At 42.3% G+C, this 16996-nt stretch overlaps 1 protein-coding gene across 1 annotated transcript; it reads left to right on the top strand.

Annotated features, from left to right (window-relative positions):
- Positions 1–606: 606 nt before the first annotated feature.
- On the top strand, positions 607–7266 carry THOC3 (THO complex subunit 3). The gene is made up of 6 exons (XM_072400989.1): positions 607–815; positions 2940–3096; positions 3984–4188; positions 4540–4701; positions 6071–6171; positions 6889–7266. Exons 1-6 carry the CDS (start codon positions 645–647, stop codon positions 7050–7052), a joined length of 960 nt encoding a protein of 319 aa, XP_072257090.1. The 5' UTR covers positions 607–644; the 3' UTR covers positions 7053–7266.
- The last annotated feature ends 9730 nt before the right edge of the window (positions 7267–16996 follow it).

The raw sequence follows: 16996 nt of genomic DNA, 5'->3' as shown, positions 1-16996 counted from the left end.
GTTCTCTTCACACAGATTTAGAGCTCATTTACAACTCAACATATTTAATAATAAAGCCTGCATTTAATGTAAATATATATATAAACTGAATATATACGCTGTCAATAATTGCAAATATTAGCACATATACAATGGATCATAATGCAAAATGCAAGTGTGCAATTGTCGTTATATTGAGGAGTTCTCCAATGTGACAACACGTACATTAATTTGTAGAAATGATGTCAGGAATAAGCCTCATCTATATCACTAGAACATTACACTGTTTAATGTGAATGCTGACACACATGCATTGAACTGCACCAACTATGCACAAGTGTGATGAGGGCGAATGTTATCATCTCAACCTCCCTAATTTTCTTTATTCTCCAATCCCCAAATATTAAAAAAAATATGAGCTTTGCTTGCTTTGTTATAATTTATAGGTTTTGGTATATACCCGATGTATCTCCATGTTATATGAAAGCTTTAAACAATGATATTTATAATTTTTTTTGATTGTCCTGGGCACTCCATTAGAACAGCACAGAAGTCACCAGGACTTATGTTTACAATCAGGGAAAGCTGAACTGATAACCCGGAAGCGTTGTCATGGCAGAGCGCCACTGGAGGAGGTCGCAGTTTGATGACGTAATCAGGTCGCCATGTCGGCTCAGGCGCTGCAGGAACATTTTCGCGGAAATTGCAAGACCCGAGAGTTCCCGGCACACACTGCTAAAGTGCACTCGGTGGCCTGGAGCTGTGATGGCCGCCGCCTTGCCTCTGGCTCGTTCGACAAGACTGCCAGCGTGTTCGTTCTGGAGAAAGACCGGCTGGTAAGAGGGCAGCACCCGGGCACACACCGTACATCTGCATTGTGTTCTATGTGTGGCTCCGTTGTCATTACAGATATGAAATACACAAAGTGATGCTGCACAGTGATCATTATTTCAGTGCATGCTGGGAATGAATGAATTGCTGCACGCTTGCACAGGATTTATGTCATCCAATCAAGATGTCCAAAGATGATCCACAGGAAGAGAAGGAACAAGATGGCGGCACCCTGCCATGGAACGAGGACAGGTGAGTATTGTGGGCTTTAGTGCCGCTTTAAGTAAAGGCCCATACATGCATGCATGAACATGTTTGATCCTTCTGAAAACATTCAGATCAGGTAATACGTGAATGTGGTAACACAATGGTGTCCCCTGACCGGACCTACCTAGGAGAGGGATTGATTGGTTAGGATGGGCTGGCACTGAGACATCATTCTACTTTATCAAGGATTTCGGCAGTCTTTGTGATTGTGATACAAATGTGATTGTAGGATGAATTACTATTTCCAGCAGCACATCTTGAGGGCTGTTCCCTATTCCATAGGGAAAACATTTTTTTGCATTCTTTGCTGTTTTGTGAAAATATTCCAACCTTGTGAAAGGTTCCAACCTTTCTACACTGTAAAGATAAAAAGATAGCTTTGGGTGGACTTAAAGCGGAAGTAAACTAAAAATAAAAAAAAAATGACGCTTACTTTTAATCCCGCAGATTCTTTGATGGCGCTGGTCCTTTTTGTGATCTGGTCCTGCATCGTCTTGTAATTCCTATTCATCCAGGGCAACGCCATCTTCTGCCTTCTCTTCCATGTTCTTCTTCGGTCTACGTCACCCGTATCCTGCACTGCGCAGATGCAGGATCGGGTAACGTAGCCGCTGTGAAGGGGACAAAAAAAGAGAGCGGATCTCATTGCCCATGCGTGAGATTGGCATCTCCCTCCCCTTAGTGGAAGAAGCAGCCAGAGCCTCCAAGGATACACAGCTATCAAGACTTAAAGGGGCAGTGCAGTGCTGCACCCTTTTTAGGGGGGGTTTATGGGTGTTGCACTTAAACTAGAAGGGTTGTCCATCCTTCTATGTAAAGTAAAAATGTTTAGTTTAGGTATGCTTTAAGCTTTATCTTATCCTTAATATTTATATAGATAGAATGTTTCACTTCTGCCCTGCAGAATCATTCCCCAGTTATTGTAATTTAATACTTGACATCTGCAGATATATTTAGTAGCTTAGATCTATAAAAGTATATATCCAGGTCACTCACTCATAACCTCATCACACGCACGGTTACAAGACTTCTCTAGAGCTGCCCCAACTCTCTGGAATGGTCTTCCTCATCCTATTCGGCTTGCTCCTACTTTCTGCTCATTTAAAAGAGCGCTCAAAACCCATTTTTTCAAACTTGCCTACCCGTCTTCTTCTTTCATTTGAAACCATCACTACTTCCCACACTACATATCTCACATCCTTTGTGTGTGAAATTCCCCCACCTACTAGATTGTAAGCTCTTCGGGGCAGGGTCCTCTCCTCCTGTATCACTGTCTGTATTAGTCTGTCATTTGCAATCCCTATTTAATGTACAGCGCAGCGTAATATGTTGGCGCTATATAAATCCCGTTTATTAATAATAATAATAATAATAATAATTAATATTATTATTAAGACAAGTCAAGGTAAAATTTCCTTAGGTTGACAATCAAAAATCCGTAAACCTCCGGACCTGAGGAGTGCCAGATTTTCCAAAATTTTGGATTTTTTTGTTATACTTACCTCTACACACAGGCCAGCCTTCCTCTCGCAGCACCGTGGACATCTGGCACAGATCCAGGGAGCAGGCAGCAGGGAAGTCTCAACCTGTATTTAGTTTAGCAAGCAGACCTAACAGCTGTTTCTACAGAACAGCGCCTTCAATACATAAGTGGCCAAGCAGTGTACTGCAGTCCCTGTATTGAAAATGCGATCTGAAATGAATGCCAGGAAACTGAAGGAACTGTAGTTCATTTCTATTTCTTGGTATAATAATCCCAGGAATCTAATACTATAAACAAAATTGCTGCTCTGTCTCTCTGGCAGAATGCAGTAATATGATATGGTAATATTTTAAGACTGATCTTTTTTTTATTTTTGTAGGTAAAAGAAATTAATTATCGGGGCCATGGAGACAGTGTGGACCAGCTGTGCTGGCACCCATCAAACCCGGATCTCTTTGTCACTGCTTCAGGAGATAAAACGATTCGCATATGGGATGTTAGATCTGAAAGATGCGTCACAACTGTTACAACAAAAGGTAAGTAACCTCCCTCAGTACCCTGGATTTTATTTATCTATTTTGTATTCCCAATTAAAGTGATTACAAACATTCAAAATGCAGCACATTTATCATTCTAGTTATGTGTTTTTAGCATAGGGCAAAGCAAGTCCTATTGTGTCTGTTGGCTTATTTGACTGAGATTGTTGTTGGTATGGTCATTGATTTATTTTTAGTTAATCCTTAGTTAAGGTGTTGTAGTGTTTAGTGATTGATCAAGCATTTGTTTGTAATGTGGAAATTTAATTAAACAAATCACAAGCTATGGCTGTTATATCCCAGCCTATATTCTTCCAAAGTAAGGGTTTTAAAAATGGGGTGCAGGATGTGCATTACAAATGGTGTGATCACAATTGTCATTCTAAAGCTGAGGAGGAATTGCAGCCCCGGAACTCTGTTGCCACCCTTTTCATCCTCTGCAGTCATGTAGCATTATTCAAAAATTTTCTGCTTTTTTCATCTGGAAATTCCTTTTAAAACACACGCTTAAATATAATGGGAAAAGGTGAGAACCTGTACTGCAGTTTGGGATATTACCCCTCCTTTTCTTATTACCAGGACCAAGAGAATCCTTAGCAAGGTCACATAGCAAAAACAGTGTCCAACCCACGCACTTAGGGAAGACATTGTAGTTGGGTGGCAGTCCCTGTATTGTGACCCAACTCAGGTGGATACTGGAAAGTGCCGGGTGGTGCACCCGGCTAAAAGGGGCTGGGCAAAACACTGCAAAGAAAAAAATCTGACGGGTTCTAACTGTTCCTATTCTATTAAGAATTAGAAAGTGATTGAGTTGGTCAAAAGACAATCTTAATTCTGTTGGTCCCAGGTTTTCAATGTTTTTTCTTTATTTATATTCCTACTTGTAGGTGAAAACATAAATATCTGCTGGAGTCCCGATGGTCAGACCATTGCAGTAGGCAATAAGGATGATGTGGTCACTTTTATAGATGTCAAAACTTACCGCCCTAAAGCAGAGGAGCAATTCAAATTTGAGGTTAATGAAATCTCTTGGAACAATGATAACAATATGTTCTTCCTCACAAATGGAAGCGGCTGCATCAACATTCTGAGGTATGTGACCTACAACTTTTTATTTTTTTCTTCATGTGGCAATTTGTGCGAATGAGCAATGCAGTTTTATCGTGTTAGAGCCTACAGGAAGTAGAGCAGTGATCAGCACAGTAGTGACAGTACCAGTTACACTGCACATATAAAAAGCACTGCTATGTTTTTAGAGAGCATTTTAGACAAATGGCACAATTTTAAATTTTCATTATAACATATCAAATCTTCACTTTCAGTTCCACTTTAAAGGGGATGTAAGCAGCCAAGTTATGTTGTGTTGTTCTTTTCTAATGACTCTTAATAATTTTCTGTGTTTTCACTTCGATATGCTAATTGTATTCATTTATTTTTTTTAAGCTACCCAGAGTTAAAACCAATTCAGTCGATCAACGCTCACCCATCCAATTGCATCTGCATAAAGTTTGATCCTACGGGGAAATACTTTGCCACAGGCAGTGCTGATGCCCTTGTCAGTTTATGGGATATAGAAGAGCTGGTGTGTGTGCGATGCTTCTCACGGTATGACTCTAAACACTGGCACCACAGTTACTAGTAAACAGTCACCTTTAAATTTTCAGTGTTATATATATATATATATATATATATATATATATATATATATATATATATATATATATATATATATATATATATATATATATATATAACAGTTCATAATATATTAGATTCACATTTAACATAAGACAGTCTGTCAAACCTGAACTCCAGAATTTTCCATTGCCAAATTGCAGGGGCTGCCACTGGTCATCCTTTTAAAAATACTATCCATCTTGCTGCTATGTTTTGCACTATGTTGCTGCTATGTTTTGAACAAAGATGCAAAGTCATATTTCTTGATTTGCATATTTGTTCCAGACCTGTGTTTTGGAAAGTCCTTTATTCTTCTGTTTTTATTGGATGTCTAGCTGGCATGCTAATCCAATGGTTTCACTATTTAGCAAAGAACATACCTGGAAGTTATGACATTTTATTTACATGTTGGTATTACATCTCAAAATATTCATTTTTTTTCCTCAAAGAAAGATCTGTTAACAATGAAGCTTTATTTACCATAAATGAAAAGACAATACTTTCAGACCCTTAAATTTAATATTGGAATATTTTAAAGCAGAACTAAATTCAAAATCACATTTACCTTAAATCCTGAAGATCAGTCAGGAGGTTCCTTCCTTTGGATCCCATGCCGTCCCGGTATTCATCTTTGGCCCCGTGCAGAGGAAGCGCCGGTCGCCGACATTTCTCTTTTTCCAGGTTCTTCCTGGTCACCTGATCTCGCACTGTGCGGGTGAAGTAGATGGGGAAAACGATTGCTGATCTCATTGCACATGCGTGACATCAACCATTTTTTTCTTCCATTAAAAGATGGGGCTCCTAGATCAGGATATGCGCAGAAGTAGCAGCCAAGAGCCTCCAGGGATTCGTGACATAGGTATCCCAGGAGGCTTTGCGCTGCCATTCTGTCTTGATTGCCGTGGCTTTCACTTTTACTGCACTTGTTTTTTTTTTTAAAGTGTCTTGCACTAAAAAAAAATATAATTGTCCACCCTTTATGTAAACTAAAAATGTTGAGTTTAGGTCGCTTTAATGTTCCACTAGAGCACCATGAAACATTGTAGAGGTAAAGAACAGTGCCCTCCCTCGCCCCACTTTTTTCAGCCTTTTGAGTGAACTATCCTCGAACTCAAGTAATGTCATGAAGGTGTAGGTCATACCTAAGCCTGCACAAATGCTGATTTTCAGTAAATGTGTGCTCTGTGTTATCTGGTGTTTTAGTAACCTGTAACTGCAAGCTTCTTGTTTAAGAAAATTTGACACTGGGATTTTATCTCATTAAATTGTGTCATAACTGCTTTCTTCTGTTTTGTAGTTTGGATTGGCCTGTGAGAACTCTAAGTTTCAGTTATGATGGAAAAATGTTGGCATCTGCTTCTGAGGATCATTTTATTGACATTGCACATGTTGAAACAGGTATTGTATGGATGATTTTCATCATATTGTTTTATGTACTGTATGATAAACAAAGCAGAGAATTGTGACTAGTTTATTTTTGGCACTCCAATACGTTATACTACATAACCCTTGTCATCATAGAATAAAGTCCTACTCAAACACATGGAAGAACTGGGTTACATGTTGTAGATAGTCATCTAATGTGCTGAGCTGCAGAGATGGATTAAACACTCATTTTATTCCTGCTGAATAGATTCTTCTGTCTTAAGGACTATTGTCGCTGGATACAAATCCAGTGATATATGTTTAAGGGGTCTAATTTTTGTTGTGTCTTGAAAAGGCAGTGAAAGTAAAACTCCCCAATAAAACATAGGCAATAGGAAAATAAACTGTCTGGTTCTATCTAAAACAAAATGTTTAGGATGTGCATTTTAATCCTTATTCCATAGAGGTACATTCATAAACTAGCAAATGTTGCATTTAACGCACGGGGCCTAATTTCTTAAAGCTTTACAAGGCTGGAGAAGATACTCCTAGTAGCACTCCTAGGAACAGGAGAGAGTGCAGACTTTAGCAAAGCCTGTGGAATTTCATTTTTTTTTTTATAAATTGCCTTTTTTCTTTTATTTTGCACTTATTTTGTTTGGTATTTAGCTGTTTGGTTAAAATTGCCCTTTATTAAAAAAGTAATATACTGATTCCTACCATGTTGCTAATGTTTGGATATTTTTGCAGGTGAAAAGCTGTGTGAAGTTCAGTGTGAATCTCCCACTTTTACAGTGGCCTGGCACCCTAAGAGATACCTTCTAGCCTTTGCTTGTGATGACAAGGATGGCAAGTATGACAGCAACCGTGAAGCTGGGACTGTAAAATTGTTTGGTCTTCCTAATGACTCCTGAAGGTCGTGTACATCAACCCTTTACACAGCACACCAGCTGTCCCGATTGTACCACCTACAGACTGTACCAAGGCTGGAGAGGATGTGACTGAACTGTACCCTTTCTTTTCCAGAAAGTGATAGACTCTGAACATTTTGTAAAGATGATTGAACAAGAACCTTTTTTGTATGTTGTTTTGTTGGTATTAAAATTTGTAATAAAGACTTTGGATTTATTTTATTGTAGAACATTCTTTGTCCTGAGCAGAGAAATAGAAACATGCTGACATATCAATTTAGTGAGTTTCTATTTATCAGCACACAATTTAACTTTACATTGTATATAAGATCTACAGTATGATACATTGCCTGGATCTCTGTCCTCGGGCTCTATTATAAAACAGGGAATCTGACATTGTCTCAAACATTCCCTGGTGGGAATTAATTACTGCCATTGGACCGAGAAGCTTCCCATGAGAGAATGTTTGATTCTCTGTTTATAAATAGAGTTGTTTTCCTTTATCATTTGAAAAGATTTGATACACACTTTTTTTGCGTTGATGTGTATGTTAACAGCAGCATTATGCTGATGCATGATGTAATGTATACTTTGGTATGACTAAAGCTACGTACACACTTTCAATGGTTCTCGCCCGATAATCGGCTCAGGGGTGATATCGGACAAGAATCTGAAATGTGTACAGCGCGCGTTGTTCATTGTCCGAACGACCGCCCTGGCGGATCCACGGACGATAAACGACGAACGATTATAATGCAAGTGAAGGTGCAGCGTGGTGCTGCTCCGTTGCTCTCCCCATCCCCTCCGCATAGAGCAGAACAGTGCTGTATGTACAGCACTCGTTCATGCATCCTGCAATAATAGTTGTTGGAAAGGATCGTGCAATAATAGTTGTTGGAAAGGATCGTGAAAGATTCTTTCCAACGACTATAATTGCAAGTGTGTATGCAGCTTTTGGTATTTATTCATCTTTCCCAGGATGCTGCATTGCAGGTGAACACATTTTAGTGTTACGAGGTGCTGAAAATTATGCAATTTTTAGACCACTGCGTGCAGCATCAGCAACGATTTCAAGTGAATAGGCTGCTGCAACATCTTGATGTGAATAGGCCTTGAAAATACTTTTTACAAACAATTATTATAATAATAAATGTTTTGGCACATTGGGAAGCATTTTAAGAGAAATAGGAATATATCTTAAAGTAGCTATGAACTGTAAACTGTGCCATTTAATTATCATTTACATTTATCATTTATTAAAATGACTTTTTGTTTTGCACTCATGGAATTTATTCCATGTTGCATCTCATTGCTGCTCACTCATCTACATACATTTGCTCCTTTGATGGTTGCATGCCATTTCTTGAGGTGGGCACTTCAGAAATTAGCAGCCAATGTAACAAATAGTTAACAAGTAGTTAAAGGTAACTTCAGTTTCAGCATGAGGATTTTAACCCTAAATCTTCATGTGAGTAAGAAACAGCAGGCTTTTAACAAGCTTCCAGGAGTGCAGAAGCCTATTTAAATCTGATCGCATCCTGTGATAATAGTAAGAGTTTACATGAAGCTACGGTATGCATTCAATCTCAAACTGGGACTAAAGTGTTAAAGGTTTAAAAAAATGCCAGCTCTCATCTTGTCTAAGTGGGCTGTGATAGTTTGGGTATGCTTGAAAGCTGTAAACCAGCCACTTTTATTTTACACCGTGTGTATTTTTATTGACAACAAATAAACCCATGATAATGATATGATGGCGTGTTGACATTTGCAAACTTTTGATTATTGTACCTAGAGAAGAATGACTATGGACTGCACCACTCTGATCTAGATTTACAAGTTCTTGGTACATCTATTTACATGAAATTTGCCAAGACCTTTACAAGAGCTCCCTCTAGTGGTAAATATACTTATTAACATGACTGTTCGCTGGCAAATTTCAGCATTTATTCAGCATTCAAAACAAGTGTACACAGATGCCAGATAAAGGTAGGATAGATAATGTAGTTTTGGGCCAGGTCCTGGCTGCTTTACCTCACAAACAAATGAAACCAACAATATTTAAATATTTTAACCTGCAGATGTCATTTTACACAAAACAACTTCTCCAGGTATAATATATACCTTATAGGGTAGGTGTTTTAAAAAGCAAGCTCAGATCTAACTTGGCACTAACCCCCCTCCCCCCTCCCATTTCAATGAAGTCTATTATCTACCTGTGTGATACAGTAGGCTGAGAGCCTAACATAATTTAAGAAAGTAATAGAGGAAAATTGCAGATACTACTGGGGTTGTAAAATAAATGTCCAAACTACAAAAGAATCCTCAACAATTAGGAACATTTCTTTCTGTCAATAATGTCAGCAACTACTGCAAAGAGGAATAATTAGGAAACAAACCTTGGGCTCATGCATTGTTTCCAGGGTCTAGTAATACGTGTTTATTGGTCTGCTATCTTAATCAGTGACTAAAGAAAAAACTTTTTTTTCCGAAAGTGCATAAAGAAGAGACAGGTTGGATGAAGATATTCACTTTGCACATTTCTTTCTAAACCTTAGGTTTTTCCCTCTACAGTGGAGTCAGACAGAAACAAACAAAATGAATTCACTTAGTAATTTAATTGACCCAGACAGACTAACAAAACACAGTAGTAGCGGGTCAATATGTTCCCATTTCACAAAAATTTTATTGGCAAATCTTGCCAATTAAAATGTAACCTTTTTCACCCATGGTAAAACATTGCAATCATTGAGTTACAACAGTGCTTCAACTCAGCAGGAGTTTTTGCTCTTTTTCAATGTGAGTTATTAGCAATCAAACCACTTATTTTGAGTGGTAGTTTTTGTACTACACTGTTAAGTAGTGGCATCTAGTAGCAGTTGCATGTCCTTGATCAGGGCAACTTTCTGATGGTGACAATGACAGAGCATGCGTGCACATTATATTTTGGCACAACCACATAGGGTTCTATTTATAAAACAGGGAACATGACCTTCCCTCAAAATTCTCTTGTGGAAATCAATCACTGCCATTGAAACATATGAACTAGGAAGATTCTGTTTTATAAATAGAGCCCTTAGAGAGGGGTGTCAAATTCAAATACACAGAGGGCCAAAATTAAAAACTTAGACAAAGTCACAGGCCAACCATGAAATTTATTGAAAAAATTGAGGAATTTTTTCCTTCTCATTAGATATAAACACTTTTCATGTGGAAACAAACATTGTTGGCTTCACATTCAATCTGGAACAAGCTTATAATAAAAAAAGCATAACATTTTTTTTCAATTTTATCTAAGAAAAAATCTTATGTCTTTTTCTCTATTTGTAGCCTTCTGAGTAAAATTTCAATGGTAACATTTTTGCACAGGCTAACAATAATATTACCAATATTCTTCTATGAAAATCCAACCATTTAAGTCCATGCCTTGGAGTAGCAAGGAAAAATACAGCTAAGGGAATGCCAGACACGGCCAATGCGGAGCTAAATCTTATGAGTGGCCAGCCGCTGAAACTCCCTCTTCATTGAAATAGCCCCGCTTCTAAAATTTCCGGAATTATTTGGGTCTATAAAACAGTCCAATGCGGGGCCAATGAGAGCCCGCTGGTCTATAGAAGCGAGTGATGCCGGAAATTGTAGTAGCGACTCTATTTCAATGCAGCGGCAGGCAAGCTGCAGTTCATATTTAGGATTCCTTTGGGGGCCAAAAAAAAAAGGACATTGGGGGCCAGAGTTTGACACACCTGCCTTAGAGTCTCCATCACACATATGACAGGGTGACATCTAAAAGAGCATATGGGCGACAAAGAGTTATCTTCCTATAAGAGAAAGTGTATGAACAAGAAACATCAATACAGGAACACTATATATTATTTAACCAGTGTGTTTAGAAAGTCTAAAAATAACTTTTAAAATGACAATAACATGTATACATTATAAAAAGATTTTTTGTGAATCTGTTTATTTGTAAATTCTTATTTTTAGTGTTGGTAAGATGCTAAAAACTCTCAAATGCAACTTTTTGGCTGATAGTTCAGTTTGATTAATGTCCTTAGATGTATTTGGCTAAGAATTAAAAAAGAACACTAGATGGAGCTGCATCTACAGTGACAACACCACAGGGCCTTGGAAGACAAGCTTCACTTCTATTCCCTAAAAGCTTTTTTGGCAAGTGATAAATGTACTTTGTAGTCAATGAATGCAAGAGGGAATCGCTGTTACATATTGGAGAGATGATGCCTTTTAAGGACGGAAATGGATTCAGTCATGTTATGTATGCCACATATTCCAAGTCACAATAAACTGCTTATAGATTTTATTGTGAATGGGAATTAATGCACCTAATTCCCGTCCTATTACCAACAAGTTAACCCTATTTAATTTTCTTTTCAAACTGTGGTTAATATTGTGCATTTTCAACTGCAATTACAAATGGTATTTCATTATGGTGAGGGTAGGCATTGATGTAAGTGTGAATTGTGCAATTATAGCAATAAATTGAAGCATATTGTAATTGCATAGTAGTAAATGAGGCTGTAGTGTGGGCGACATGTAGGAACTTGCTGGCATAAAGTAATTGCATAATATCTAAGTGTTATAATAGGAACAATGGCTGACGAACACAAAACACTCAACTTTTTATGGTGGAAAGAACCCATGTAATATTAAAGTAAAGGCAAAAGATCTGATCTGAGATATGCAAATATGAGCAGTCTTACCTGTCCAAAAAAGTATATTATTTGTTCAGCTAGTTCTCTACTCTAGATTTTGGATTTTAAGTCATCTTTCATCAGCAAGCTTTCTGTATAATTTGTAAGGCATACTTCCCAACTTTTGGAAATCAGGAGAAGGAACATGGGACTATGTCAGAGTAGAAGGATGTCACCCCTGCCACAAGGCTATAAGAAATTATATGTGAAAAAATGGTTAGTTAAACCAACAAATGCTTTTTTTTTTTAAAAAAGTTCATGAACTTTTTCAAAATAAACAAAGAGAATAATTTAGAGGCTAAATAAAAGGTTTAGTACAAAACAATACATTCTTAATCATTAAATTATATATATATATATATATATATATATATATATATATATATAGAGAGAGAGAGAGAGAGAGAGAGAGAGAGGGGTAGACAGGGTGGGGAGCAGGAACGCATCAGGTCGGCTGCTGATGTCCGCAGTGTGCAGTGGTTGGAGGCCCAGATACAAACCTTAAGGCCGGGGCTAGAGCAGGAGGGCCAGGCGGGCTCCCAGCGCTCTAGACGGGCACGGCCGTCCATGCCGCCGGTGCGCCTCAGCCCCAGTTTGGCCCGTGGGGTTCATCGCCGCACTAGGAGCCCCGGCAGGGACCCTCCGTGCCCCTCCTCACAACGGGCGCCTGTGAGTGGAGGGCGGGCCGGGGGGAATCCTCAGCAGAGGCGGGACCCCCGAGCAGATGTGTCCCCGGGCCTGCCTACCAGGTCCTGGTCTGCTCGTAGCGTGGAGAGTGAGAGGGCGGCTGATTACACATCAGGATCCGGTGGGGGGAATGAGGCCCGGCGAGGGAGTGTGCGGCGGGCGGGACCGGACCGTGGTCGATCGTCGGTCGGTCCTCCGGTGAAGAAGAGGGCTGCATTGGTGGCGTCCAGTGGGAAGTGGAGGTCCGGAGGAGCGCGGGAACCGGCTGTGGCTGTCACCGGTGAGAGGCACCGCGAACTGAGGCGGCCGGAAGTTCCAGGCCGCACTTCCGGTTCTTCGGCGGCGCCCGGATGTGACGTCAGGATGCCGCAACCGGAAGTCCAGGACGCGGTGAATGAGGAAGAAGAGGAGGTGATCCGGAGGACACCGGCATCAGATGGTGAGCTTTCGGAAGAAGAGGCAGAGGACAGCGCTCCAGGGGATCGGACGGCTGCAGGGCATGGACGGAGCTTTGTGAAGCCGGGTGAGTCCCACCCTGTGTGGGGTCCTCATTTTGGGGGGAGGATGGGGGGGAATGCTACTTATTCTATGCAGAATGTTGGGGATTGTTTTGTGAGGGGTTTTGGGATTGGGGAGTCGGGGGGGGGGAGCCTAGCACGGGGGCGGAGGGTAGGCTGCTGAGGGGTCTGCGGGATTTATTAGTAGGTTTTGGTTTGGGGGAGCAGGGTGGTTTCCCTCCCACGCTAGCGGGGGTTTCTGGGGGTCCATCGGGGTTAGTGGCCGGTGGGATGAGGGTTGCAGAGGGTAGTAAGGAGTTGGGGGCTGGAGGGGGGAGTGGTTTGTCTTCCCCTGGGTCTCTCTGGCCTGGTGCTGCGGAAATGGTGGAGAGAGACTGCGAGGGTCAAAAAGAGGGTGGAGTGACATCGTCGGTGGCTGATGCCGCCAAAGATGAGGTGTATATTTGTTTTGAGGGGCCTTTAGGTGCGCACTTGCAGGCTGAGGTCAGAGAAAAGATTTGGAAAGGTGAGTATGTGGAGATATTTTCGCTGCTACCTGCGGAGCGTTTTTGGGGCGAGGGATGTTAAGGTGAGTGAGGGTAAGAGGGGGAATGAGGAAAAGAGTGGGTGGCGTTCTATCCCTCGTACATTTCAGAATTGGCTTCAGGTGTTTGCTATTTTAGCGAGTTTAATTGGTGAAAAGGCGCCAGAGAACTGTTCGGCGCTTTTCTGTTACTTGGATGCGATCAGTGAGGCTTACCGGGTCTAAAGAGGCATGGCATGGCTACGTTACGATGAACAATTTCGTCAACGGAAGGCCATGCGCCCGGGCATGAGGTGGGACCACAAAGATATTAATTTGTGGATGCGCCTGATGACATCGGCGAGATGGGGGTCGCAGTCCTTTCTCGGGTCAGCCGGGGGCTCCAGCGCGGCGGGTTCCTCGGCGGGTAAAAGAAAGGGTTTTTGCTGGTTGTTCAATGAGGGAACGTGCCGTTTTGGTGGCACCTGAGGCTTTAAGCACGAGTGCTCGGTTTGTGGGGGAGGCCACTGGGCAGTGCGTTGTTTTGCCAAAGGAAAAGGTCGACCTGGGGAGCCTGGGGGAAAAAGGGATGACCCCAGTGAGGGTGGAAAGAATGCGCCCCTTTCTAGATAGATATCTGGACAGGGAGGGCGCTCACTTGTTATGGTTTGGTTTTTCTGAAGGTTTTCGTATTCCGTGCTCTTTGCCCATTGCCCCCCCCCCAGACCTAGGAATTTGCGTTCTGCATTGGAGCACAGTGAGGTGGTGACGGCCAAGCTACGGAAGGAGGTTGAGTTGGGTCGCATGGCAGGCCCGTTTGCGGAGCCTCCATTGGGTGGTTTAGTGGTGTCCCCGCTGGGCGTAGTGCCTAAGAAGGAACCCAACAAATTTCGGATGATTCATCATTTACCCTACCCTAAAGGGGGGTCGGTGAATGATGGGATCGATCCTGAGTTATGTAGGGTATATTATACCTCTTTTGATGCGGAGGTGGCGTTAGTGCGTACGGCGGGGAGGGGTTGTTTGATGGCCAATGCAGATGTTGAGGCGGCATTTCGCCTGTTGCCAGTGCATCCGGATAGTTTTCGGCTGTTGGGGTGCGAATGGAAGGGGGTTTGTTATGTGGATAAGTGCTTGCCGATGGGTTGTGCTATTTCTTGTGCGTTTTTTGAAGTTTTTAGCTCTTTCTTAGAATGGGTGGTGCGAGATGTATCTGGTTTGAATTCTGTTATCCGTTATTTGGATGATTTTTTGTGTGTTGGGCCTTCAGGGTCTTGGGTATGTGCTGCCTTGCTGGGTACTTTGCAGCAGGTGGCTGAGTCGTTTGGGGTTCCGTTGGCTGCTGAAAAGACAGAGTCGCCGCGAACGGTTTTGAGTTTTCTGGGCATTGTTTTGGATTCTGTGGCTATGGAATGTCGTTTGCCGAACGACAAGTTGGAAGATTTGAGGGTGGCTGTGTGCCGGGCGTATGGGTTGAGAAAAATTTGTTTGCGTGACTTGCAGTCTTTGTTGGGAAAGTTGAATTTCGCATGCAACATTATGCCCATGGGGAGGGTGTTCAGCAGGAGGTTAGCTGCTGCTACGGCTGGCGTGCGGTCTCCGGGGCATTTCATACGTTTAACCGATGAGCTGCGGGAGGACTTACGTGTTTGGTTGCAGTTTTTTAATTGTTACAACGAACGTACGTTGTGGATGGAAGAGGGGGTGTCAAATATAGCCCTGGATTTGTACACGGATGCAGCGGGGAGCTCAGGTTATGGGGTTTATTGGTCAGGGCATTGGTCAGGGCATTGGAGTGCGGAGCGGTGGCCAGACTCTTGGGTGGAGGCTGGGTGGTGCAAGAATTTGGTGCTGCTGGAATTGTTCCCAGTTGTGGTGGCGTTGGCTATATGGGGAAAAGAGCTGGGTAATAAAAAAGTTTGTTTACATTGTGACAATTTGGGGGTGGTGGGGGCGATTAATAACAATACGGCTAATTCACCCCCGGTGGTGCGTTTGTTGCGCCATTTGGTGTTACTGTGTTTGGTTCATAATATTTACTTGAAGGCAGTGCATGTTCCTGGGAGGGCTAATGATGTGGCTGATTCTCTTTCTCGTTCCCAGTGGGCGCGGTTCCGGGACCTGGTCCCAGGGGCGGATCATCTGGGTACCCCTTGTCCGCCCGAGCTTTGGACGATCGTCTAGGACTGGTGGTTAGAGGTATTCGGGGGTCAGTGTCGGAAGGAACGTGGAAGGCCTATGTAAAAACATTGCACGAATGGTTGGGGTTTTTAAGACACCCCCCCTTCCTGTCTTAAAAACCCCAACCATTCGTGCCATGTTTGGAGGTGCAGCAAGGTGTGTTTATGTTGTTGTTGTTTTTAGCTGTCAATTTCAGGGCGGGCGTGTCAGGTAACGTTATAGCAAAAAAGTTGTCTGCGTTAGCTTTTCTATTTAAGTTGAAAGGCTGGGTGGATCATACTAAGGATTTTTTGGTTTGACAAGCTTTAAAAGGCTATCGCAGGGGGGTGGTGAAGAAGGATACCAGAAGGCCGGTTTCTTTTGCTATGCTGGTTGAAGTGTTGGGAAGTTTGGACCATATCTGTTTGGATTCCTTTGAGGTGGCCTTATTTAAGGCGGCGTTTACAGTTACCTTTTTTGCGGCACTGCGGGTGGGGAAAGTGGTTAGTCCGAGCAGAGCTCATTTTGGCGGCTTGTTTATGAAAGACGTTAGGGTGCAAAGGCGGACAGTGCAGATTTGGGTGAGAAAATCAAAAACTGATCAAGAGGGGAAAGGTGCTGTGTTGCGGTTGGGTGAGCTACCGGGTTCAGTGGCCTGCCCGGTATGGGCAGTTCGCCAGTATTTGGAGGTGCGAGGCCCGGGGAAGGATTCTTTCCTCATCCATAAGGATGGGTTACCATTGACACGGTTTCAGTTCGGAGCAGTGTTTAGCAAATGTGTGCGGGCCACAGGTAGGGAGGCGGAAGAATATTCCTCGCACTCATTTCGCATTGGGGCGGCTACTGAGGCGGCCCGATGGGGTTTGAGTGAGGAGGCTATAAAGAGGATTGGGCATTGGGAGTCCAATCGATTTAAAGTCTACATTCGGCCGCAGTTATTGTAGGTGAGTATGTTACCAGGGGGTTGTGTTTGGTTTGTTTTTGTGGGGAGTTATACAGTGGGTATGGTGGTATAGTTTCCCTTTGTTTTCCATTACAGATTGTAGAGAATGCCTGATTTGGATTCTGGGGCATTCGTTTGTTTATTGGGGAGCTCGACGGGCAGAGGTGCGTCCCAATGGGAGGCAGATGGGTTTTCAGCAGGGAGAAGCGAAAGTCCGGTGGATTGGAATTCGTGGCATGCAGTGGAGCCGTGTGATTCCGGAAGTCAACCGATATGTTCAATTGGATCGTGCACCGGATATGTTATTAATTCATGCTGGGGGTAATGATGTGGGAGCTAGGCCGTTAAGGGATCTGATAAAAGATATAAAATATGATTTTTTGAGGTTACGGTTCGCTTTGCCTGACACAGTCCTCATATGGTCTGAGATG

Source organism: Pyxicephalus adspersus, chromosome 2 (genome assembly GCF_032062135.1).
Source record: "Pyxicephalus adspersus chromosome 2, UCB_Pads_2.0, whole genome shotgun sequence".
Lineage (NCBI taxonomy): Eukaryota > Metazoa > Chordata > Amphibia > Anura > Pyxicephalidae > Pyxicephalus > Pyxicephalus adspersus.
Note: the sequence above shows the minus strand (reverse complement) of the source record. Positions and strands in the feature narration are given on the sequence as shown.